Source organism: Phocoena phocoena, chromosome 1 (genome assembly GCF_963924675.1).
Source record: "Phocoena phocoena chromosome 1, mPhoPho1.1, whole genome shotgun sequence".
In the NCBI taxonomy this organism is placed as follows: Eukaryota; Metazoa; Chordata; class Mammalia; order Artiodactyla; family Phocoenidae; genus Phocoena; species Phocoena phocoena.
Window position 1 is genome coordinate 22018563 of NC_089219.1, and position 27497 is coordinate 22046059.

General features: G+C 42.6%; 2 protein-coding genes across 3 annotated transcripts; one reads left to right on the forward strand and one right to left on the reverse strand.

The window, feature by feature from the left end:
* Positions 1 to 776: 776 nt before the first annotated feature.
* On the reverse strand, positions 777 to 22969 carry DNAJC8 (DnaJ heat shock protein family (Hsp40) member C8). Its single transcript, XM_065888949.1, has 9 exons — positions 22859 to 22969; positions 20444 to 20545; positions 11194 to 11250; positions 8610 to 8676; positions 7997 to 8091; positions 6373 to 6444; positions 3590 to 3681; positions 2642 to 2717; positions 777 to 1593 (listed from the first exon to the last, which is right to left on the reverse strand). Exons 1-9 carry the CDS (start codon positions 22934 to 22936, stop codon positions 1471 to 1473), a joined length of 762 nt encoding a protein of 253 aa, XP_065745021.1. The 5' UTR covers positions 22937 to 22969; the 3' UTR covers positions 777 to 1470.
* Positions 22970 to 25043: 2074 nt separating this feature from the next.
* ATP5IF1 (ATP synthase inhibitory factor subunit 1) lies at positions 25044 to 27057 on the forward strand. Of its 2 annotated transcripts, none has more exons than XM_065892987.1 (3): positions 25044 to 25135; positions 25230 to 25321; positions 26794 to 27057. In XM_065892987.1, the coding sequence occupies exons 1-3, from the start codon at positions 25049 to 25051 to the stop codon at positions 26936 to 26938; spliced, it is 324 nt and encodes a 107-aa protein (XP_065749059.1). In that variant the 5' UTR covers positions 25044 to 25048; the 3' UTR covers positions 26939 to 27057. The 2 variants fall into 2 exon arrangements, with proteins under 2 accessions (XP_065749059.1, XP_065749070.1); XM_065892998.1 differs by lacking the exon at positions 26794 to 27057 and adding an exon at positions 26718 to 26754 and having other exon boundaries at positions 25049 to 25135.
* The last annotated feature ends 440 nt before the right edge of the window (positions 27058 to 27497 follow it).

The following is a 27497-nucleotide window of genomic DNA, read 5'->3' on the forward strand; positions in this document are numbered from 1 at the left end:
CACACACCCTGCAGTGAGGTGGGCGGCACCTCCCTGCCCAGGACGATCAGCATTCCCTCAGCGTTCCCTCACTGACAGGTGTCATTCCGCCGCCAGTGACTAAACTGTTCCCTCTCTCTGCCTCGGTCAGGTCTTAGCCAGAACCCCTCCCACCCGCCCCCTGCGGTCTAACCATCTGCAGTTTAGACTCGCTTGGCTGAACTGGGAAGGACAGTAAGACACGCAAGCTTCTGTCCCCTCCCACAGAGAAGCAAGTCAAAGTTGCAGGATCTCTTGATACAAGACATTGTACCTCTGTGACTACTGGACATCTTTACCCATCTACAAAACAATGCAAAAGTCTGGCTTCAAGTCAGCCAGCTTCTCCTGTCTTCACATTTTAGGTGTCACCTTTCTAGTTTTCACCTTATGTCCCTCCCAAGGGCTGGTCCTGTCTCTCACAGCCAGCACGACACTGGAGTATATACCGTAAGCAGGATGCTTCCATACGTTATTTCATTTAATCCTCAAAATAATCAGTATTTTCATTTTGCACAGAAATAATCCTGGCAACACCCACTGAGCACTATGGTAGTTACCTTACATATGCCGTACCTAATCCTCCCTGAAAGCTGCCAGTGATCTATATTCCCACTTGCAGATGAAGAAATTAAGGTTCGGCAAGTAAGGGGTCAGAAGCCAGGTCCACGCAACTCGAAAGCATTTTGCGGATGGGCCAAGCCCGACAAGAGACTCACCCGTGGAAAACTACCTGAGCAACAGTACACCAGTGGTTCGGGTATAAAAATTTATTACACGTACAGAACATTACCACTAACAAGCGCAGACAGGCTAGGACACAGCGGTCCTGGAGGGAGGACGGCTAGCTCTTCGGAAAGGGAACACGTTTGGGTGGCTTGGAGCCTCAGGCCACACGGACTGGCCAGTCAGACGGGAAGCACATGCCAAACACCACGGGACGTCAGGACATCGAGCGACTGCTCTGTGTGTCCAATGCCTTCCTATCTGATCTGGGGCTTCGAAGGATGCCACACCCAGAAGCAAGCAACTGAAGGAAAGGGGCTTCCTAAGGTGGCCCAGGCTTGTCTCTGAAGTCATGGCAACACCATTTTAAGCAATATGTTTAATTGGATGATTTCCACAAACTATACACGAAGTTTCTAACCATCACAATTCAGTGAAGTACAAAACATTAAGTTACAGGCTGTGGGAAGAGAAGGCAGCGCCAATGGTGGCACCTTCCAGATCCCGGTTGGTCTAGGGGTAGGGGTAGGTTTCTTTTTAAACCGAGCCCCTCATTTCAATGTACAAAAGAATTACTCTGATCGATATTAAATTGTATTGAAAACAAAATGGACTAAAAAGCAAATACTACTCTATGTTGGGGTGAAAATGGGAGGAAAGAATGAGTCCTTCAAAGCAGGAAGGGAGACAGGTGAGGGAAGGTTCTGTGGCTGTGACCCCAGGCGGTCACTCACGCTGCTCCATTTTTACTTTGGGTGGTCTCAGGAAGGTCCTGTTCTTCTTCTCTTTCTTTCCTTTTGTATTTGCTTGGAAGTTTCGCCAGCTGTCCACACGACCATCTCGACTTTCCTAAGCACAGAAGAGGTTTGAGGTGAGGAAACCAGTTAGGGAAAGGAAGGGCCTGCTCTGCCGTCCGCCTTGTAGCCCAGCTCGGCCCAGCCCAGTCCTCTGGAATAATCCAAGAGTAGAACAGAGCAAGAGCTCTTCTGCCCCTTCCATGGGCCCAGGAAAGGGTCATACCACCCCCAGAAGGCAGGATAAGCCACAGGCCGGAAAGGAGGATGAGACAAATAATACTCATCACAACAAAGCCACCGCTTGCTGGGAACCTGGGCTAGACACTTCGCGCACGCTATTCCCAACCCTCACAAAAAGCTGCGGTGTGTCGCGCCACTGGTATTTCACAAACGAAGACACCAGGGCTCAGAGGTGGCATCCTTTTATCAAAGCCATCTGGCTTGCCAGCAGTACAGCCGCTCTTTCCCCCGCCCCTTCCTTCTGCCCCTTAAAACCTGGATGGAGGTGCGAAGCCAGCACAATGCCCGGCCAGTTGTGCTGGGAGGGCCACTGGGATCCCTCCCCCTTACCGAGGGGCCTACTCATTTTCTCTCTGTGCATTCACTCAGTGGGACGGAAACAAAGCCATCATCGCTGGTTAGCCAATCCTTACCCTGAGTCCTAAATCTTACAGAAGATAAGACCAAATGGTGCTCAATTCAGGAAACTGGCTGACCCCCTGAAGGATATAACCAGGATGTCAACGAGGAATCAAGCCTTAAGTCTCTCTGCAGGCAGGACACCAGGGTTACAAGAACCTCGGTTTCTACTAACAGACCGCTAAATAGGGCTCTACTCCACATTTACCCCCTAAAGTAGAGGTGTCAACCATTGCTCCTGAGCCCACTTGGCAGCTGTGCCTATCATGCCCTTGCCAAGCTACAGAGCGCAGAGGTGGCTGAGCCAGGACTCAGTCCCCAAAGCCCCCGCTCTTCCCCACATAAGCCATTTCCCCGACTGTCCACCCCAGTCAGTCCTGGCAATGCCCAGGAATCAAGCTTCTATGCTGGGAAGTTTTCTTACTCTGGAATAAGAGTCCCTGGCCACCTTGGAAACTTACCTCAAAATTTTTCTGCCACTCCCTTTCTCGTTTGGCTTTTTCTTGAGCTTCAATCTCTTCTTCCCTTTGTCGCTTCCTAGGAGGAAAACCAGGCCATAGGATTTACATGATACCTGGAGACTGTGTTAACCATACAAGTTAGGCATTTCCCCACAAAAGCAAGCGTATAAAGTAAACCAATTCCCTAGAGTTCTCCAAAGACGGCTGTCTGGAAAGGGCTCAAAGCACTGCACAAATGTCATTCTAAAACATGCAGATGAGACTGTGGGGCAAGATACAGATAGCCCTGTCACAGAGAGAGACAGACAAGGTCGTCAAAGCCCAGCCAGCACTAATCGGAGGTTCCAGGCCCAGTCCCTGCCATCTCAAGAACCCAGGCCACCTTACTTCAGTAGAGTGACCATTACAATAGCAGAGGTTCTTGTTCAAGAGGATCTCTGGACAAAACCCTACCCTAAAACAAGGCCATTTCACACAACCCCAACTAGCAAAACCTAGTTATTGCTAAACACCAATCAGCAATACAAAGTACATAAACTAAATTAACCTCAAGATTTCTGATGAGCAAAGGAAATCCTACTTCCCGGCAACAAATATACTGTAAGTGATTACACTGTACAACACTACATACTCACCAAAGCTGCAGCCACTAGTCACACAAAAGGGTCTGGCCTGAATAACTGCCTACTTCACTCCAGGAAATCAGGAAGAAAACACACAGCACTCTTGATTATAAACTCCCTAAGGACAGGCCTATCCAATATTTCCCAAAAGTCAGAGAGAATTCCTTACCCTAGTGATTCAAAAGTTTGGCTGTTTCAGATAACTATTTTACACAGTCTCTTAAATAATGTACTATAACAATTCCTTCACCAGGAAAATCTCCGAAGACCATCTTGGTTAATCTAGGTATGCAGACATGGCTTAAACGAATATACTAATATATACCTTTCATGCATCTCTTTGGCTTCTCTCTCTTTCCTTTTAATTTCCAGCTCAGCAAAGAGTTTCATGGTCTGTTTGTATACTGCTTGTTTGAACTACAAAAAAATTAAGAAGAAAACAAAGTAAATATTTTACCAGCAATCTGAATCAAATATTTTTAGATGGAGCCCAGGACAAAAGCAGATTAGACCAGCAAGGAAAAAAAGACTCTCCAGAGAGAACCACTTCAGGATGCTGGCTCTCTCCTGGGAGATAAATAACACATCCTCCTATGAGCTCTTTCCACTTTCACCATTCAGATGATACAGAGAAGCCTTGCTCTGGTAAAAAGCACCAATTAAGAGAAAAAAAAATTTACCCACTTATCACAACCATTGAAATTTTGGAGGGCCCTTTCTTCCAAAGAACTTCCAAAAATAACTTTCATTCTTTCTTTTCACACATATTTTATAATTACTCTGAGCTAGGCACCAAGAGAGGTACTGGAGATATGCAGGTGCTATCAGACTAGTCTCAGGAGTCTCCCAACTGTGGCAGAGATACTAGTCGTCCCCTATCCTCGCCCCATGACGTGTTCTACCTTCTTGTACACTCCCTTATCTTAAAGCACATGGCCACCCAGAGCAAAAGCTTGTATTTCTCAGGCTTCTCTGTAGCTAGGCGTGGCCATGTAACTTGTTTTAGCTAATGAGCTATAAGGAAAAGTGATGTAGCAACTTTCTGGAGTGTTCTTAGAGGGAGCACACTTATCCCTCCCGCCCTATTCCTCTATCCTGCTCTTTGTACATGGGTGAGGTGATGACACATCCTAAACTGTGAGAATGGAGGCAACACACTTGTTGGCAGAGCCACAGAAAGGAGGACACTGAGTCCTTGAGTGACACGCAGTCCAGCAGCCATCTTCCCAAAGACTTACTACACAGGAGAGAAAGAAGTCACTGACTTGTTCAAACCACTGTCATTTGGGGTCTCAGTTGTATGCAGCTGAGCTTATATTCTGACTCTTAGGTTGGCAGAAACAGGTAACACAGCATTAGATAGAAAACAAAACTCTTATCTTTAAAACGTTTTCCCCCAAATATATTTTAAATATACAAAGAAATATAAAAACTAACCCATCATGCAGATTTCATACGATTTATATCCGAAAATCAGAGACAATGGAGCAAGAGCGACATATGAAAAAAGGGGAAGTAAAGGAATCCCCAAATTAATGTCACTTCTCTTTAATACTGTTACCTCCCAGGCACTGCTCAATGAAAGCAATGCTGACAAACTCCAGCCCCTAGTAAGGACAAACATCGAAGAGATGAAGGAATCTGTAATGAATATTTCAATATTTTTAAAAGCTCCTGGATGAACAGTTTCTGGTGATTTTAATTTTTTATATTTTTCTGCTTTTTCCAAATTTTCTAGCATTAGCATGTGTTCCTTTATAAGCAGGAAAAAAAGACAACTAAAAAAAGTTAAGGTTCTTAACAACTTAGGAGGAGCAAGGAATATTTATAAGAGGGCCTTCAGAAAAGACTAAAAAGGATAATTAAAGGGAAGGGAAAGTAAGGCTGAGGAGAAAAAAAACTAAAATACTGGAATGGAGTAAACCTCAAACAAGTGGCTAGTGGAAAAGATGGCCTAACAGTTCTCAAGCAGTGTTACCAAACAGAAGAGGGGACCAGTTGCTGTTAGTAAAATCACTGATGGAAGAAGTTGATAGGAAGTTTCCAGTAAGCAGTTTCCAGCAGCAGTAAGACAGCTGCTCCTCTATAAATCTTTTAAAATAAGCATGTGGATTAAGTTATTTACTGACCTAACTTGAGGCAAGATTAAGATGACTTAAAATTTTTCAGGCCAGTGAGGCAATCAGACACAAATACATAAGTAGAATCTCTCTCTTAACCAATCCCCACTGAAGAACCCACAGGATTAACAGATGCTTGGGGACTTCCCTGGTGGTGCAGTGGTTAAAATCTGCACTCCCAATGCAGGGGGCCCAGGTTCAATCCCTGGTCAGGGAACTAGATCCCACATGCATGCCACAACAAAGAGTTTGCATGCCACAACAAAGGGGGCCGCAAGCCGCAACTAAGACCTGGCCCAACCAAATAAAAATTAAAAAAACAAACAAACAAAAAAAAAACCAGATGCTTGCCATTTCCCTGGAAGCACATTATTACCTGTAGCACAATGGGTACCCGTGGCCGTAGACAGCTGTTTACCAAGAGTCATTTGTGGTTGCTCCCAAAGCTGTCTATCCCAGTTGCAATTACTACTGTACTTATGTGATTTAAACATCACAGAAATTGATGAGTGTGGTTATGAAAATAAATGCTTGTTGGTCCTTTTAAAACTAAGTGGAATGCTTTAGAAAGAGTCAAACACAAGTCCCTAAAAATAACCGCTGTTGAATTAGGTACCCGTGAGACATCTGGAAAAGACTGAAGAAACAATCTAGGATTCTGCTCTTGCTTTGCTTCACAGGTACCTAAGTTTTCAATGTTCTTCAAAAGAAATTAAAAGCAGAAACTATGGATAATGCTCTGTGTGTTTTATAAAATAAAGTCTACTGCGAACTCCAATGAGCAGACAAACCCTCAAAGGAAAGGCCATAGCCCTATGTCCAGAGAAAGGTGGATTTTTCAAAAAGGAGAATGAATATACATTTTAATATTTTAAGTGAAAATGTTTCTAGCATGTATGCAACATTCCTTAAGCTTCCCTCTCTTTAACCCACCAATCAGTGAACCCATCCACACAAGATGAGGTGGTTTTTCCCGTATTTAACTTACCAGCTCAGGATCATCCTCCTCCACATTTGTAGGCTTTCCTTCCTTCTTTAATTGCTTCTTTCGCTCTTTCACCTAAAAAGAATTTTTTTCCATCAAAAAATGAGCACTCATACTTTGAGAATATCCATTAAGCTGCATACATAGAATATGCGCATTTTCCTACAGGCATAACAAAAAGTTTGCACTGAAAAAAGATAAGCCACTCCCCTCCCCTCCAAAACAGCAACGCAATCACAGAACACTAGGAACCAGGGGTCCTTTCTCTAACCTCATCTAAAATCCAACACAAGGCATCCCCAGCTTATCAGATCCTAGGCCAGATCCAAAGAGCCTCTGATACATGGAACAGATTATGCATTTATCTTTCATGGCTTGTGGTTATGTGTTTATAGCAAAAAAAAAAAAAAGTACATTTGTCAAGTTTTAAAGAAGCTACAGAATTTGCAGCATCCAATATGATTGTTTTCTGGCATCTCTGCAACGGCATTCTGGATACTTTTCAGTGAAACCTCCTTAAACCAACGATCTTCACAACACATTAACTGACGTTTTCATCACTTTGGCCACCATTGAGATTCCCCCCAAAAATAAATATATCCATTCACAAAAGAATGACATTACTCCATTAAATTACCATTCAGTCTGGCAAAAAGCCAAGTGCCTTCCAAGCTCAAAAAGGCCCTACTGCCACCCTGTGGTCAGAAAGCCTGAGGGTGGCTCCTTTACAGGTAAAATACAGAGGAAGGGGTAACTATCACAATAATTCAGGGACAAATTGTCAGGTTCTTTTCTGGTTTCTACCAGAATTTGGCCCTCAAATTCCAACACATGACCAGCAAGACACAGTTATGGCAGTCTGTCTCCTCTTTTTACTCACGTCCCTCATCTAAATTGGCCTCGTTACTATTATTGGTAATATAGTTGTTACAGATTCCAAAGCTCTTCAAAGAAAAGGTCACATACATATTCACTCCCAATTGAAACTGCTCTTATAAAACAGCCTCAAGATTCCTGCCCTAGCAAGTTAAAAACATAAAACAAAGACCTTTCTTACCTCAAGGAAGCTGTCTTAACATTTCCCACCACTCGGGAGATTTAGGTAATGGAAAAACATAAAGACAGCTAAAACTGAATTTATTTCAATTGAGTCCTTCCCAACCCTATTATTAATACAGACATGTATCTCGTCCTATTTTTTTTTTTTTAATATTTACTCACATCCCCTTGCCAGCCTTTCTCAAGCCCTTGTTTCAACCCTTTCACAGAGACAAGAATAAAAGTCCAGGGTCAAGCAGCACCACGGCTGCTCCACTGTTCCACTTTCAGAATGGGGTACTGCGATGAGAGAGCAAGAAAAACCCTCTTTCCACAACAAGGGACTGCTAGGGAAAGAGGTAGGAGCAGCGTCCTGGCCACTTATCCTGAGCTCTAGGAGTGAATGCCAGATTAAGGCACGCACTGTTCATGACCACCACAGCAAAGTGGTGGAGACCACAGGAGCAGTCAGGCCCGTCAGGCCAGTCAGGCATTGCTACGTTAATGTTAACATTTACCCTCCTACAAGGCAAGGCGCCCAAGGCTTACTAATACTTCCTGTAAACACAGCAGCACTATAAATACTTACGGTGTGTTCCACGTATTCTTTTCCTGCCTGAATTACATCCAGGGCCCTCTTCTTTTGTTCCTGATCCAGTAGCAACTTGTAAGCTTTGTCCACAGCTAATGCAAAACATTGAAATTAACTGTTTCTGCAAACACCCTCTCAAAGTCTGAACTATACTCAGGCAGTGTAAATGGACTTGTGCCGTCTAAAAGCATTCCCTACTTTGTTAAATCATTTACTGTTGTTAAACTAATTTAAAAACATACAACTACAGCAATGATTTTCCTTGAGAGCCTTGGAAAAAAAGTAAATATATGCTCAAGGTTAAATACACCACATCTAGATTTAACTCAGTGATCAAATTCTTCCAATTATTTTTTATGTTCAAAGGAAAAAAAATGATCCTATGCAGTAACAATCTTTGTTGGCACATAAAAGTTTTAACAAACCAAAGTTAAGGTCTATTTCTAAACAGCAACATTCTGCTTTGAATGACAACCGTTCTACTGAAAACCACAGCTTCTTCATGACCAGAAGACAAAACTGTAACATTCTTTTCTTGATCCAGGACTAGGAACAGTTAGTCCGGAGCACTGACAATATGTTACTCAGAAGCAGGTAAATATACAAATACCTTCAAAAGCCTTTTGTGCTCTGTCAGCATCATCTTGATTTTTGTCAGGATGCACCAATATGGATAACTATAATAAGAGAAGAGATAGCTTTGTCAATAAGAGGAACGTTTAGTAACTCTTCGCCTGCACTGTGCCTCTTTACAACCAAAAGCTCTCATTAGGGCAAAAACTGCCAGCCAGAAGCATTTTTTAAAATTAATAAATATCATAAAATGCCCAGAAGTGTTAGTCCCTAATAAAATTCAAGTACCAACAGGTAATTGCACAGATGGAAAACATTTATTTGAGAACAAATGGAAGCCTAGCATTATGAAGATGTTGTGATAATTTGGGAGGGGGAAGGAAAGAACAAAAAGTACCAAGTTCCTTTTATGTTTCTTATATGGAGCACTCCAGAGGATTAAACAGGTCTGAGATATCACCTCTTTCCTAAAAGAACTTCTAATATCGAGTAGTGACTCTCAGTTCTGCCTGCGTTCCAACCCTGTGCAGATTTTTAGGAATACAGAGGTCTACTTTCCAGCCTGAGAGCTTCTGAATCAGTCTCTGGCATCTGTACTTTTCAAACCTCTACTAGACTGGGTATCAGATGATGGTAAGGAATTAGTGTTAATTTGTTAGGTGTGACAAGCAGTTTGGCAAGAATATGTCCTTTTTTTACTTTGGTGGGATAACTGCTTAAGTACTTAGGGGTGAAGTATCACAGTGTCTGTAATTTACAGTTCTGCCAAAAATACATATACAGTTAATGAAGGGAACTGCTGCATATAGATGGTGAATATATGGGCTTTCATTGTTTTATTCTTTCTTTTTAAAATATAACAAAAATTTCTTATAACAAAAAGTTAAAAAGCAAAAACCTCCATAGGTGATCCTTTCAGACAGCCAGGGTTAAGAACCACTGACCTACTATCACCGACAGACAGAAACAGTTTGAACAGAGGGACTGTGCTCGGGGATGACATCAAGTAGGGATCTACTGCTAAATCCAGCATTACTGGAGCCAAAATCCCGGGTTCCAATTTCAACTTCAATCACCTGCTAGCTGTGAGACCTTGAGCAATTCACTTGATCTATCTCCGCCTGTTTCCTCCTCTCTAAGTGGGACAATACTGTATACCTATATCTCACTGGGTTGTTGTAAGGATGAAATGAGATAATGAGTAAAGAACTTAGCATACTAACACACAATGGCAACAGCTAGCACATGAAGAGGACATACCATAGGCCAAGACCTACCCTAAGTGCTGTAGGTGTGTTGCCTCATTCAAATCCTTATAAAAACCCCAGGGGCAGCCACCATCACTACATGCATTTTACAAATGAGGTAACAGGGCACAGGAAGGTTGAAAGTAACTTGCCAGAGCTCACACTGCTCGTAAGAGGTACAGCCAAGACAGAAACTCAAGTCATACAGCTCCAGCACCCACACTCTTAACTATTAGGCTCTATTAATGACTAAATAAGAACTCTTACTGACTTCTTCATATAGCTACATAAATAGTCTAAAAGTTTTGACTATGAATTTGAATGACTGCTTATTGAATTGGGAAAGATTTCTAACGCATTACATTAGAAAACTTGAAATTTTAGAAGAAGGGGAAAAAGCTGAATATAAGTGCAGAGAAGAAGTCAGGAAGCAAAAAAGCTATGAAGTTATATAATGGGAAATGACTGAGTAGGCAAAGATAAAAACACCTTGGCTTAATAGTAGATCAGAAGACGATTATGAGTCAGCAATGTGGAGGCAATGACTGTATTGAAAAAGCAAGCATAACACTGGATATTAACAAGTCTGTCATGCAGGAGCTGAGAATTATATTCAGCACTGGTCAGGCCCTAATAAAATATGAAGTATATAAAAGATATAAGTTGAGGAAAGTTAAAAAAAAAAAGATGAAATATACAGAAAATCCAATTTGCAAAGACATTACAGGGAGTATGATTATTCAACTCATAGAAGAAAAGGCTGGGGGGTTACTCAGCTGTCAAAACTGGAAGGGTGTTTGAAAAGGCTACTATAAAACCCTGCAGCTTGAGTTATTAAATATCAGAATGGGCAAGGATCAGAGGCTGTGGATCTCCTTTCCCAGAGAACTTCCTGAAAGCACTCTATATTAAACCAAGTATCTTGAGTATTCACATGTTTGCAAAAGATAAAATTATTGAGGAATAGAACTTTAAAAATAAAATCATTCAACACTGTTAAATGAACTTAAAAATAAAACACTGTTATGAATCTCCTGGAAGCCAGGGGATCTGATAAGTATGACTCCATGTAAGCTCTACTACTCTACCTTGTACTTCTCTCTCTTAATTAAGGAACTGGAGAGATTCTATTTGGACGTAAAATTCATCCTATTCACAGGTAAGCTGTGGTCATTAAATTATTTAAGATTTGTATGTCACTGTAAGTTTTTTTCAGAGTTACATAGCCTTAAAAAAAAAAAAAAAGATTAAATTTTGGCCCAAAAGTCATAATAGAATGCCCTGATAATAACCCTCAAGTCCTAAGAGAATCATGCACTCAATACATTTTTAAAAGGTTCAAACTCCACCTATTACAGGAATATAGAATCATACCTGCCGAAACCTCTTTTTTATTTCTTCATCTGTCACTTCAGGATCTATCTGAAGAACCTGGAAGAATCAAAATCAAAACTGTAGGGCTTCCCTGGTGGCGCAGTGGTTGAGAGTCTGCCTGCTGATGCAGGGGACACAGCCGGTCCAGGAGGATCCCACATGCCGCGGAGCGGCTGGGCCCGTGAGCCATGGCCGCTGAGCCTGCGCGTCCGGAGCCTGTGCTCCGCAACGGGAGAGGCCACAACAGTGAGAGGCCCACGTACCGCAAAACAAACGAACAACAACAACAAAAAAATCAAAACTGTAAAAGAGATTAAAAGAATTTATAGATTTAAGAGATGCCTAATAATTATACATTTTATAATCAGCATCTAGAACAGTACTCAGCATTCTATAACAGTACCTGACATACAGTTCTAAAAAATGTTCAAGAAATATAAATGAGTAAACCAATAATAGAATAATAGCTATAGTGTTTCAGGGTTCTCAAATTAATTCAGTGGTTTCTTTCACTCCATCAGAAAAATAATAAATTACCCTACACCCAGGGACATGTTTACAGACCATGAGAAAAATGTTGCCTTTCTCCTTCATTCATTAAGAAAAGTACCCACCCTCTACTTACCTTTGCAAATGTGGAGAAAGTACAGCAACTCAACATGGAAATAATTAGGCTGGCTACCTGATTTTTTTTAATGAGGGAGAACTGCAGATCTTCAAATAAAGCTCCCCCACAGCTGATTTTCATCTCAATCGAGAAATGTCCACTTGGCTCAACGTTATAATTTACATGGCTCAACAGTTCTCAACCCAGAGTGGAAATCTGAGAGCCATGCCAGGGGTTCACTCTAGGAAAGTCTGATTCCAGCTCAGTCGAACTTATTAGAATTGGGTACGGTCAAATGACAGCAAAATCTGTATTTTTTGAGCAACACTGTTTTAAAGATAAGTTTTATCATTCTTCTCCAACCCTGGGTATCCTGGCGTTGACATTTGTCATCAAGGATTCTGATTCCCTCACCACAAAAACACACATTCATTCAAACATTTACATAGCAGCTACTACCTGCTGAACATGCTGCTATACACTAGAAATGCAAAGATAAATAAGCAGGGGAAACATTTTTTTAAATTACCATATAATAAGAGTTTTTCAAAGAAGACTTTATTATAAGACATACAATTAAACCAGAGGATTTCATAGTGTAGTCCATGGATTCAACATAGCACCTAATAACATTTATGTACTTAGTATTCAAGGTGTGAAGAAGGTGCTGAAGGGTAGAGGGTAAGAAGGTCTGTTAGAAATTCAGAAGAGCAGGCCCCACTTCAGTGTGACTGAATCAGAATCAACAGTTCAACAAGATCCCCAGGTGATCTCAATCATATTACAGTTTGAGATGCACTGGTAAGGAATGATGAGAGGTCAGAAATAAGTGCACTTGAAGTTAATAGAACTGATGATCAGTTAGTAAAGGGGGCAAAGAGGAAAAAAAAAAGTAAGAAATCTTGAAAAATACATACCAGGGGCTTCCCTGGTGGCGCAGTGGTTAAGAATACGCCTGCCAGTGCAGGGGACACGGGTTCGAACCCTGGTCCGGGAAGATCCCACATGCCACGGAGCAACTAAGCCCATGCGCCACAACTACTGAGCCTGTGCTCTAAAACCCGCAAGCCAGAACTACTGAGCTGCATGCCACAACTACTGAAGCCCATGCCCCTAGAGCCTGTGCTCCGCAACGAGAAGCCACCGCAATGAGAAACCCGCGCACTGCAACAAAGAGTAGCCCCTGCTTGCCACAACTAGGGAAAGCCTGTGCGCAGCAACAAAGACCCAACGCAGCCAAAAATAAAATAAATTTATAAAAGAAAACTACATACCAGAGAAATTAAAACTGAAAAGTAATCTGCCAAGCTTAGTCAGATGTTTAGAGTCTTAGAAAAACTTGACAACAAGTAATGTCAAGATTTATAGCAAGCTTTCAACACATTCAAACAGCCCACCTACAGCCGCAGTTATTGGTAGGCAATGAAGCTGAATCACCCCTGCATTCAACAGACTTTTGAAGGTTACTACAAGAGCATACCCATTCTCAAATGTCAGGCATACAACTGGGGTGAGGGAAAAGGAAGAACTTTAAAACAAAGACTTTTCAAGAGTGAGTGCGCCCCATCATACCTTCCCAAGGAAGAAAGGAAGCAGGGAAAAGTCACTCAAAAGAAAAAATGCAGCCACATTACGATTTACAGACAAAGGGAGGTAACTGTACATACACAAATATTCAGAGGAGAACCCTACCTTTCCTTGGTTCTGGGGAAAAGGAATGTACTAGAGCAAACCAAAGTCCAACAAACCCAACAAGGTATTCAAAATGAATGTGAAAGGATGGAAATCATCCCACCTTCACACACAAAAAAAAGCCTCAATAAAGCTACAGCCTAGAACTAATCATGCCAAATGTAATTCATAAACCTTGACTGGTTCCCAGGTTAAAAAATAAAATAGCTATAATTGAGATTTTTTTTAGGACAATTGGAGTCATTTGAGTGTGGACTTTATGCCAGATGATGTTGCTGAACTGCAGTAATGTGGTTTTTCCTAGGTGTGGTAATGGCGTGTGGTTGTGTGGAAATGTGTTCTTGTTTTGAGGAGATGCATGCTAAAGCACTTAGGCATAAAGCATTGATGTCTGCAGCTTACTTTCAGATGATGTGGCAAAAATGAAGAGGGTGTGTATAAATATACACACACACACACACACAACAAAAGTTATTTTTCCAAGGGTCATATCATATGTGTACTGATCACTAGCAACATATATTCACTGAGTGCCTTCAAAGCTAGCTAATCCGACTCCTCTTCTACCGTTAAGAGTTGGAGGTGCCATATGTGGCCGTGAAACACAGTGAAGACAATGGGCCTATACCTGCAGCCCAAACCCCTTTGAAGCCAGTTTTATACATTCAGTACAAACTTATAGAGCACCTGGGATTGCTAGATCCTGTGCTCACTACTGTTCTCAGAGAATCCTGTGCTCACTACTGTCCTCATAGAATTTAAGGTCCACAAGGGAAAGAACAGACAAGTCACAAATAATTCTTACCAAAATGATAAATACCATATAACCAATATGGCTCTAAGGAAGCACACAGGTCTGTTCAGATTCTTGGAAGATTTTTCTGAACTCTCACTGTGTCTCAGGCTTTGGGGATACTGCAAAGAAAAATCCACAGTCTTGGACCTCAGAGAGTTAATAAATCATCACACAGAAACAAAAATGCTTGACTGTGCCATTTATATAAGTTCCTGAACTCAAACAAACCGCCACAGTCTCCTTTAGGATCTTCTGCTTGAAAGAGGAATCCAGTCTTGGGTCACATCTGAACTCTCTGACCTGTTAATAACGTGCAGGTTCCAGAATCCTGTGAGATAAACACCTTTCTTTCCAACGTGCTAAACAAGATAAACAGAAAACGAAGTCTGTGGTGCTGCCTTCTGGGGCTTTAAAGTTAAATAGAGGGACTTCCCTGGTGGTCCAGTGGTAAAGAATCCACCTTACAATGCAGGGGACACAGGTTCGATCCCAGGTCAGGGAAATAAGATCCCACATGCTGCAGGGCAACTAAGCCCACGCGCCACAACTACTGAGCTCACGCACCTCAACTAGAGCCCGCGTGCCGCAAACTACAGAGCCCACGTGCCCTGGAGGCTGCGCGCCACAACGAGAGAAAACCTGCACTCCACAACTAGAGAGAAGCCTTCGCGCCGCATCCCACCTGCCGCAAAAATAAATAGAATAAATAAATAAATAATAAATAAAATCTTTATAAAAAATAAAGTTAAACAGAAAAAAGCAACACGAAAAAGGCAGGGCTGAGCAGGCGCACAGGTTCATCTAAGCTTATGGAAGGAAGTAGGGGAAGGCCCTTAACCTAAAAACAATTGTAGAATGCATAAGAAAGATGTTTAGAAAATGGCTGAAGGTTAGAAATGCATCCAAATAGTGCAGTGATGGCAGGAAGCAGGGGGGAAAATGCCCCCTGGATTAGGATTCCTGTAATAAGACCCATCAGAGTCCCTTTTCTATCTGCTGCTCAGGAAGATAGTATATAGGACAACTATTCGCATTTCAATTTATAGCCAAGAGGACAGCTATTACTGCATCACTTCTCCTTAGTAGGAAAAAACCAGTCTGCTTACCTCTGGAGAAAAGTCTGATTCATTTAGATGTCTCAGTAGTTGTTGCATGAAAAAACAGAAGTTACTGATTTCCTAAATTGCTAGGAATACCTAACCCTGACTCAGGGTCAAAAACCAACTTTGTAAGAAGACAACTGGCGGGGGCTTGGGGCTAAATTAGGAGTTTGGGATTAACAGATACACACTACCATATATAAAACAGATAAACAACAAGCACCTACTATATGGCACAAGGAACTATATTCAATATCTTGTAATAACCTATAATGGAAAAGAATCTGAAAAAGAATACACACACACACGTATATATAGTATAACTGAATCACTTTGCTGTACACCTGAAACTGGCACAACACTGCATACCAACTATACTTCAATTAAAAAAAAGACAATGAAAAAAAAAAAAAAAAAAAAAAAAGACAATGACACCCATCCTATAAAGTGGCTAGCATATCTGTATGAAAGAGAAAAGACAAAAGTTCTAACGGACAGTCATGGATGGAGTCCTGCTCACTCAAACACAATGTGGCACCTCCCCAAGTTTGTCAACCTTACCATATTCTTTACACATTCAAACACACTTCCGGGAATTCCCTGGTGGTCCAGTGGTTAGGACTCCGAGCTCTCACTGCCAACCGCCCAGGTTCAATGCCTGGTCAGGGAACTAAGACCCCACATGCCACGAGGTGAAAAAAATAAATAAAATTAAAAAACAAACACACTTCCTATAATCAGGACAGGAGCTATGGGGCAGTAAGTTCCAGACCACATTAACTGGTAGGACAGTAAAATCCTAGCATTCATACTGGTCCCAACAATCTGTTACTCCTCATCAACAGATCTCCACAGGAAACACTAATTATCTTAAATAAACGGGTAAGTTACATGACCATGTGTCCCCTTTCCCCAGTACACACTATCTCAATTTAAAAATATGACGAGGGACTTCCCTGGTGGTGCAGTGGATAAGACTCCATGCTCCCAATGCAGGGGGCCAGGGTTCGATCCCTGGTCTGGGAACTAGATCCCATATGCATGCTGCAACTAAGAGTTTGCATGCCACAACTAAGGAGCCCGCATGCCTCAACTACAGACCCAGTGCAACCAAATAAATAAATATTAAAATATATATATATATGACTAAACAGAAAGGACATACCATCAAATTCTTTATCACCTTTCAAACATATTATGTCCCCCTACGCTCTCCCCAAAATCATATCTAAATACTCTTTAAGCTTTTCATCTTCCTCTTCCCTTTCAAATATGTTAAGTGGGGCCAGGCAAAGTAGACATCTACTTTGCATGAGGAGTCAAGATGGCCCAGAGCAGAGTGTCAGAGCCCATCTGGGACAAAGAAGACAGTAACCACACGAGGAGTGTCGGCTAGTCATGTGGTGCTGGAGCCCCAACAGGGTGAGAAGAGCATCCACAGAGGGGTAACTTGACATAAAGTGCCAACGTGGGTTGAGGAGGGCACCTCCATGGACAGGTGGCCTGCCATAGGGTGTTAGAACCTAAGCAGAGTGAGACTGTCAATATGGGAGGGCACAGGGTGCAGGAGCCCAAGCAAGGACATCTCCACAAAGCCCAAGCCTAGCATGGGGTGTGGAAGCCTGTGCCTGGTGAGGTGGGTGCCCATGTAGGAGAGCATCCAATATTAACAGGGCAGCTCAACTTGAGGTGTAGGAGCCCAAGTACAACTGGCACAGACAGTTGAACATGAGCAGAGTGAAGAGGGCCTCCATGCAGGGGGGGACCTGGAGTGTGGAGTCAGAACCCAATAAAGATGAGGAGGGTGTTCCCAGAGGAAGGTAGCCTGACACAGGGTGTCAAAACCAGAGCAGGGTAGGAAGGAAGCATGCCTGCTTGGTGCGGAGGATGCTGGAGCCCAAGAGGGACGAAGAGAGCTCTCGGGGGTGGAGGGCAGGCACAGGGAGGCAGAGCCAGGTGAGAAACATACCCACACCAAAGGGTGACCTGGCATTGGAGTTTGGAGTTCAGGTGTGGGGAGAAAGGTTTTTGCATAGTGAGGCAACCTGGTGTTGGTGTCAGAGTGAAGCAGGGTGAGGAGGTCATTCACATGAGGGAAGGAATGGCAATGGGAGATCGAGATCAGAGTCATACAGGAGGATCAATTAAGTAAATATATATATTAAAGACAGTGGGAGGCAGATTTCTCAGAGAAGGGAACAATGAACATGGAAAGAAAAAAAACCCTACAATAAACCCTGTGATGTTGGATTGAACTTTTATGTAATACGTGTATGTGTATGTACACACACACACACACACAAACACACACACACACACACACACACACACACACTCCCTAGCTCTGTCTACCAATAGGGTCTGGGAGTAGTGACATCCCAATGGCAATGGGTATACCTAGCATCCAAATCTTGATTTCTAAATATCATTCTTCATTAAAAGGAATCAGAACTCCTCAAAGAAATGGTTAATTCCAGGCTGGGTCAGGAAAAGTACAAGAGTGCCTAGTAATCGAAGAATGATGAAGACATATCAAAAAGACAGGAAAGGCTTAAAAGTAACCTACTGGTCAAATCTGGGACATTTGAGCATCGAAATAAGTAATATCAAATTATAACCCATTGAATAAAATAGGAAACCCCAAGTCTATACAGACAAATGAATAAACTGAAACTTTGATAAGGACAGTATATTCACACATTCTCAAAGTACCTCCTCATAAAATACTTACCAATTACAAAGGGGAAAAAAGTTAACTTCATGAAGAAACCTAGTAGGCACCTCTTTAAGTGATCAAGTAATATCATTAATAACAGGATAAATCAAAATCACGTACCACTTTACAGGTTACAAAGAGAAAAATGCAGTACCACTTCTATGCTATTCCTGTCAACATTGCATAAACTGAATCTAATGTGAAGAAACATCAAACAAACTCAAGTTGAGAAAGATGCTACAAAATACCTGGCCTGTAATCTTCAGAAATGCCAAGGTCATGAAAGTCAAGGAAAGACTGAGGAACTGTTCCAGACTGAGGGAGACTAATGAGACATGACAACTAAACGTAACAGAGATTCCAGACTGGATCCTTTTGCTATAAAGGACATCACTGAAACAATTAGCTAGTTTGAATGGGGTCTGAGGATCACATAGTAAAATAAATGCATCAACATTTATTTCCTAAAAAAAAAAAAAAAACCAAAAACCTTTATTTCCTGGTTTTGATTGTGATATTGTGGTTCAGTAGGAGAATGTTGTTCGCTGGAAAATACACTAAAGTATTTCAGGGAGATGGGGTGTCATATTGACAACTTACTTGTAACCTTTCTGCAAATCTGGGATTGTTTTAAAATGAAAAATGTTCTTCAAAAAAACAGAAACAATTGGTGAATCTTTTTTTTTTTTTTTTTGCAGTACGCGGGCCTCTCACTGTTGTGGCCTCTCCCGTTGCGGAGCACAGGCTCCAGACGCGCAGGCTCAGCGGCCATGGCTCACAGGCCCAGTCGCTCCGCGGCATGTGGGATCTTCCCAGACCGGGGCACGAACCCGTGTCCCCTGCATCGGCAGGCGGACTCTCAACCACTGCGCCACCAGGGAAGCTCCCAATTGGTGAATCTTGAAAATACTATACTAAGTGAAATAAGCCAGACATAAACAAACATTGTATTAGGCACCTGGAATAGGCATTCATAGACAAAAAGCAGAATAGAGCTTACCAGGGGTTGGGGGTAGGAGGGCTGGAGAGTTATTATTTTATGGGTTTGAAGTTTCAGTTTGGAATGATGAAAAACTTCTAGAAATGGAGAGGGATGATGATTGCACAACACTGTGAATGTACTTAATGCCACTTAACTGTATGCCTAAAAATGGTTCAAATGGTTAATTTTACGTTATGCATACTTTACCACAATAAAATGGAGAAAAGGGGTTTTTTTAATAACTGCTCAATAAGTGTTTTTTATAAAATGTAACAATATTCGTTTCAAAGTTATTTATAATTGTGACAATTAGAAACTAGTTTATTGTACAATAAAGGAATTGTTGAAATAATTGAGGCTTTAAAAAGTGTATAAAAATAGTTTATGTAACAATACAGCATTTAAAATAGCATGGGAATAGATAACTAATAAGAACCTGCTGTATAAAAATAAATAAATAAAATAAAATTCAAAAAAATAAATAAATAAAATAAAATAGCATGGGGCTTCCTGGGTGGCACAGTGGTTTAGAATCCACCTGCCAATTCAGGGAACAGGAGTTCGAGCCCTGGTCTGGGAAGATCCCACATGCCTCGAAGCAACTAAGCCTGTGTGCCACAACTACTGAGCCTGCACTCTAGAGCCGGTGAGCCACAACTACTGGAGCCTGCACATCTAGAGCCCGTGCACCACAACAAGAGAAGCTCTCCCCACCCAAAAAAAAGAGTAGCCCCAACTCACTGCAACTAGAGAAAGCCCACGCGCAGCAACGAAGACCCAACACAGTCAAAAATTTAAATAAATAATTTATATATTTAAAAAAACTTTTAAAAAATAAAATAAAATAAAACAGCATGAACTGCATGACCCTCTTTGTTTCTAAATAAAACTAAAAACAGTTGGAGCATAAACAGGTGTTTTCTTAGGTACGATTATACATGATTTTTATTCTTGCTTTTTCTGTATTTCTGATTTTTATTAGAAATATGATTTACTTTTATAATCAGGAAATATTTAAAGTTATAAAACTAAGGAAGCTAAAAATTGTATTTGCTTGTCTATAATCTTGTGAACACTTTTGGGTTGTTAGGTTTTTTTTATTGTGGTGAAACAGAAAAGTTTTAACTAACAAATTAAATCAAAGACCCTAAATTTACCAAGTCTAGCTGTTCCTTCACATTTGAAAATAAATCCATATATATTTGGGTTACTAAAAGATGAGAGCAAGCTCTGCTCACAATAAACCACCCAAGTTCAACTCCAACTATGCATAGTACAAATTAGGTGTGTGTTCCGAGGTAAGTCTGCCTGCAGTAAAGCTCCCTATCAAGGGCCACAGCAACATCAGATACCTCACCTCAAATGGGTTCAAATTGAAGTAGGAGGAACCAGGACGAGTCAATCTTTCAATCTGATTTTTGGAGGTTAGAACTGAATCTCTCTTCTCTATTTGTTTCACCTAAAATAAAGGGGATAAAAACCTCATTAGTAAAGCTCAGTAATGAACTCTGAATTGTCATCTTAACAAGTTACTCACAGACATGTTCAGTAAACATTTATTTGCGTGTCTACACGTTCAAGGTATTTTGCTAAACACTTTGAGAAATAATTACAACAGCTACCATTTACTGAATTTTAATATAATGTAAAAACTTTACAGGTGTTTATTCCTCTCAACAATCCTATATGGTAAGTACCACTATTATCCCCATTTCGCAGATAAGAAAACTGAGAGTTAGGTCAACTGACTCGTAACCAGCCAACCTGTAAACCAGATTTTTTCCCAATCACCCAATTTATAAACCAGAATTTTAAGCCCAACAGTTTGACGCCAGAACAAGGCAGCAAGAAGATTCAAAAATAAATAAGTCACAGCCACTGCCTTCAAAGAGCTTCCCCTCTAATGATGAACGATGTACTTGTCAATGTTCACATTAATTTACAACTTTTTAAGAAAAGAAAAATACAATTACACTGAAATATACACCCAAAGCAGCACTAAAAAAGTGTGTGGGAGGGAGCAAATAACTCCGCCTTTCTAACTCTGATAGCTAGAAAAATCCCTGACCCGAACACAATGCTAAAGAGAACAAGCACCAGGTAGTCCCAGGAAAACATCCTTGGTGCCACTGTCAGAACTGAAATTTTAGTTGGAACGAACCTCTGGCATGTTATATATACCATCTTTATTTCTATGGCCAAAATGGATTTGGAAAGGATCTCAGTAACATAAAAAGCTAATCCATTTCAGCATCTTCCCTCTTCACTCTTTTGTAAAATAGCACGCCCCTCCCCCCACTCTCTTTTTCCCACTCATTTTTCCTCATAGCACTTATCACTACCTGACAGTATATTGTACATCTATTCATTATTTATCCTTCTCAATAGAATGAAAGCTCTATGAAGACAGGATTTTTCTCTCTGTTGTTCACTACCATTTCTCCAGGACCTAAACAGTACACTAGACCATATCAGGTGCTCAGTAAATATTAGTTAATGATGATTAAAGGGTCCTCCTTTAGACACTTTCTCTCATTAAATTAAACAAAACAGGATTGCTTTTCTTTTTTAACTAAGAAAGAGTAATTAAAACAAGTTCCACTATAACTGCTGAGTACTCATGAGAAGCCAGTAAACTGGTACTAGTGCATTAACACTTTCAAGTGAATTAGACATTCTGAAAGCACAGACTATAAATGGACATACTAATTTGTTTTTAAACTTAATATTTTGGAGAAACCACTATGTAACAAGCCCTGTTACAACTACCAGAGATAAAAGATGAAATGTGACATGGTGCTTTACTCTCAGTAACTCACAGCCAGGTGGGGAGCAACTCCATTCCTCAAATCCATGCCAACCTAAAGAGGTCCACTTTCAGCCTTATTTTAACTCTTACAAAGATGCTTCTGCTTTATATTTCATGAAACTTTCTTATACATTAAACCCTTTAACCCTCATTAAAACTCTTGTTTTAATATTAACTTTCGTTCTACAAACGTGGAAATTGAGGATTGCAAAATCAATGGCTTGAAAGAATTCTGTCACAGTCACGTTAACTGCCTTGCACGAATCCAATCCGACGTCCTCTGACTCCAAAAGCCATTCTTTTCTTCATTTATTCATTCATTCGTTTACTCAACAAATATTTATTAAGCAACTACTACGTTCTACGCGCTGGAGATGTGATAGTAAACGAGGCTCACACCAAACTCACTCCCTCCCAACATGATACCGAGCTGTCATCTGCTCTAAGCACAAATTATTTCACCTCCCTAAACCTCAGGTTTGTCATCTGTAAAAGGGAGATAACGCCTACACGGCAAAATGCAGTGCCTAGCGTTCGCTAATGGCAGAAATAACTACCAGGAAAACTCACTACAGATAACTAAGAGTAGAGAGTGCTTCCGTTGAGAATAAAAACGGGGGCCAACCCGGTTAAGTCGCCCCCAGGAAGGCCCAGCCTCCCAGCCGCTGCCAGCCCCCGACTACGCGGACCTGGGGAACTCTGCGCGCGCCCAAGCACTTGGTTGGCCACGATCGCCGCCTCCCCGCAGACGCCGGACCCCCGCCCCTTTCTGTCGTCCAGGGGATCTCTGCGCCGCAATATTAGGAAGAAATGCACACACACTCCCGAAGCCCCCACCGCCCCAAAGGCCAGAGAGGACGGGCTGCCCAACGGTCCACGCCAGAAGGACCACTGCCTTCGCCGGCTGGGATCGTAACTCCAGCGGGGTCGCCCCGTTGCCGCCATCCCTCACTCTGTGTTCACCTCACTGTAGAAGGTCATAAATGCCTCCTCCGTGCTACCGCCGCCACCCGAAGCCCCGCTCTCTCCTGGAGCCGCCATTTCCCCGGCCCAGCCACCATGTGACTCTTCTGCGCAAGCGCTACCTCACGTCTTCTTACAGGTCCGTCTCTCCCCCTTGTGACTCTTAAAGGGCTCGCAGCCCAGCCAGACACTTCCAATCTAAGTAAACTCTTCTTTAAACTGAGGTTAAATACACGTGACATACAATTAACCATTTTAAAGTGAACAATTCAGTGGCCTTTAGTACATTCACAGTGTTGTGCAACCATCACCTCTATCTAGTTACAGAACAGTTGCATGGCCCCAAAAGGATACCCGGCACCTAATCAACATTTCGTACGCATATTTCCCAACCCCTGGCAACAACCAATCTGTGTATTGTCCTTATGGACTTATTTACTCTGGACATTTCATATAAATGCAGTCATACAACATGTGACCTTTTGTGTCTGGCTTCATTCGCTTAACATAATGTTTTCCAGGTTCATTCAAGGCATAGCATCCATCATTACTTCATTATTTTTTATGGCTTAATAGTATTCCATCACATGTGTATAACACAATTTCTTTGTTCATTCGTCAGCTGATGGACATTTGGGTTGTTTCCATCTTTTGGCTACTGTGAATTGGTGCTGCTATGAACATGTGTTGAGTACCAGTTTTCTATTTGAGGGGTACAATTTCCTAGAAAGGAATTTGGTAATTCTATATTTAACCTTTTGAGCAACTGCCAAGCTGTTTTCCACAGCGGCTGAACAATTTTACACTCCTACCAGCGAGGTAGGAGGTTTACAATTTCTCCACATCCTCACCAGTGCTTGTTATTTTCCATTTTTTTAAATTACAGCCATCCTAGTACCTAGATGGATCTTTTGCACAAACTCAGCAAGACCCTCCACTGGATGTCCAGCCAGGACATAATCAAGAAACAATAGTATCTGAGAACTAGAAACAGTTTCTGAAATGGGAATGGCACTTAAATATCTAGAAACACAAAAAATTATTATTACTAGATAGTGGGCTTATGGGTGATTATTATTTCTAGCCTTCTGCTTTTGTGTTTTTCCAACTTTTCTAAAATGAACATTTGAAAATATGCCCTGCAGCTATTTCCTCCCATTTAACTCATACAAACCAGGGCTGGTATTTTTCCAACCAAAAGATGATCAGTAAAAACTGTTCAATTTCATGGAAAGCAAAGAAGATATTTTTATAATCATGAATAAGATCTGGCCCAACCCTCTCAACTAAAGGAGAAAGAGTGGGCCCAGAGGGAGAAAATGACCTAGGCAAAGGCTATAAACTACTATTATCTTGTTCACGTTTGTTAGATGGCTTAAGGAAGGTCAAGGCAAAGCCGTCCCTAGACTCCTGCCTATGCTCTTTTCCACTTCATTGCACCACATTGCCAAAAGTCCTGTTATCAAGCCCATTTGATAACATATCAATACATTTTGCAAATATTAATTCAGTGCCTACTTGATTGATCAAGGTCCTAATAACTTCATAAGCTCAAAGGTGCAAGAACAAAACAGGGGGCTATGATTGAATGACGAAGGAGGTCAGAGAAGTTTTCTCTGACCTGACGTTTAAGCTGAGACTTGAGAGTGAAATGTCAGTGCAACAAAAGAACATTGACCATATACACATACATTAAAAAAAATTTTTTTCCCAACCCTAAATGACTAAGTCAGGGCATCCTGGACATAGCCGCCCACCCCCACCCCCATATTACCCATCTTATTGATGCTAACAGTCCAGGAAAGGGAAAGCTTCCTTTGGGTGCTTAATAAAAACAACTTTAGGATTGGAATCGTGAGGTGGGGATGGACGTCACGCCTAATTCTCATAGACCCGAGAGCCGAAATCTTGACTTCTGCCCCTCTGTTCTAGCTTTTCTATCTCCTCCATTATTTTTCTCCAGTCCTTTGACCCTGGAGCCCTTGCTAGGGGTTGGCTAAGAATAGGCCCGCCTCTAGGCCAGGATTCGCTGCAAACTACAGGAACCCCGCCTCTCCCTCTCGTGATTCGCTACTCCCAGGTTCATCCTGCCTCTCCAGCGAAACGATTGGCGGCCTGGCCTGCAGCGCCGTTAGCTCCTGCGAAGAAGCTTGCACCTCCGGTCACTGGAGGGGTGCTGCACTGACAGCAATGGCAGCCACGGCATTGGCGGCGCGGACGCGGTTCGGCGTGTGGAGCGTCTGGGCCATGCAGGGCCGGGGCTTCGGCTCGGAATCGGTACGCCGCCGGCGGTGCCTGTTGCCCCAGCCCTGAGCGCAGATCCCCTCTCTGCCGCCCTCACCTTTACCAATACCCCCGTCGCTTTCCGCAGGCAGACAATCTCGGCTCCAGTGCGGGCGCGGTCCGGGACGCCGGTGGAGCCTTCGGAAAAAGAGAGCAGGCCGAAGAGGAGCGATACTTTCGGTGAGGCCCACGGGACCCCGAATCCAGCCCTATATCTCTCACGGCCTTCCAGTCCTTCAGCTGTCAGTCGCCCCACCCATCCCTCCCTGGCGTTCTGGGGCGCCCCATCCCCCAGTAGAACTCCCGGCCCCTGAACCCGTTACACCCAACACTTGAGGACTCGACTGTCGCCACCTGTAAGGGCGCTTCCCGTGCGCTGCCGAATCCCAAGGCCTCCACACCCAAGCCGTTTCCACCTGCGGGTCTTCAGAACTCGCCAACCACCGCTCATCTGTTTCTGAATCATTTACCATCCCCACCCGTGGAGTTTACCCCGCATCATGCCAAACGCCCCCCAGATTCCTCCCAGAGTGTCTAGATCCGACGGTTCCAATACATGCAGACACCCTGAGCCTGACTCCCTCGGCCCTCACCCACCCATCACCCCAGGCCTCAGCTTTGCTAGCCCCGCGTGGATGGATTCCCTGACTCCTCAGACCCTCTCAGCCATTTCTAGACACCCCCCCGCCCACCTCTCCAACTGGCCTGAGTGAGTAGGTCGTAGAGCATGTAGCAGCTGCTCATGGCTGGAACCCTGTCCCCCACTCCTCGGAGATTTGGCCTGCTCCACCCAGCCCAGCTTTTAGGAGTATGGTGTGGACTGGGCCTACCTATCCTGTTTACCAACCTCGAGTTATCTTACAGTGACTTCTATCCACAGTCAGGAGCAGCATGGAACTAATCTAGCTTCTGCTTCTCCTTGACCTATCTTTTCTCTTCCACCCTCTCTTGCTCACTCTTAAGAATTACCACCATAGCACCTGCCATACCAGGGAGACAAGGTGCAGCCCTTAGAGATCATCTAATTGGCCTCCTGCATTGTACAGTTATGGAAAACAGAGGCCCATATGTGGCCGAACCAACATTTGAATCATCCCTTCTTGAGGCCTAAACTTGGACTGCCAAGTACTGCAAGAGACCGCTTCTTTTCTCCCCCCGCCCCCCTTCATTTTGGCCTTTACAATGGGTCTTGCAGTTCTCAGGTAAAGAAAGCCCTAGATTAACTGGGATAGGACACACATATTTGTCCTTTAACTATGCCCCTTCGTATATCCCACCCCCACCTTTTGCTCTTTTTCCTCCCAAAAGGGATTCTGTTCTCTGGGTTGTTCCTCTAATAAGTCCCCCAGTTAGGGACTTAAGTCATACCTCTCTGGAGTTTTCTACTGAATCTGAAAGAAATCCATCATTAGCGGTGGAATTTCAGGCACTAGCACCGGGAAGATGGAATCATTTTGGTCATCTCCTAAAAATGATACACCTTAAGGTGGAGTATTCTTAATATGGGGCTTGAGAGGGTAGAAGAGGATGACCAGCCAGACTCCCATGGGATTGGGACTCCTGTTCTTTGCCTTAGGTATTTCAGATTATGCTTAGAGGTCTCTTTGGGGTGAAGGATTGGGATTAAACCAAGAGCCACTATGTCCTTGTAGAGCTCGTGCTAAAGAACAGCTGGCAGCCTTGAAGAAACACCATGAAAACGAGATCTCTCATCACATGAAGGAGATTGAGCACCTGCAGAAAGAAATTGAGCGGCACAAGCAGTCAATCAAGAAACTAAAACATGATGATGATTAAGTGCACACAGTTCCCTATAGCATGGCTACCTGTTATTGCCCACTTCTCTTAAACCAGACATAGTTCTGGTTTAATTAATATCTGTGTGCTTCCAACAAATTATAATAAATTGTCATCAGTGAACTGTGTCTAATGCCTTCTATCTGAAGAGGGGTAGGGGGATACACTACTGAACCACTAAAATGAATCAGACAGGGTACCAGCAGTAGGGAACTTGGAGACAAAGCACAGTGTGATAAGTGCTGTGCAACATGGGGGGACCAATGTGACATGGAGCATGGAAAGGCCCCTTTCCCTGTCGGACACTAGTCGAGGTGTTCAGAGAAAGCTTCTTAAGGAGCAAACCTCAGTCCAAAGCGTAAGGTCAAGAGCAGCCTGGAAAACAGGAGTGATTGCTTAAAGAGGTGTAATTCAAGGCACCATCAATAATCACACCATTTTGCATTTATAAAATGGAGTAAACTGCTCTTCATATGAACTAGTTATCCTTGTTCTAATTATCCTTGCACAGGTTGAGAAGGCTGGAATTAGAAATCATTTGTTGCCTTGGCATCCAGGT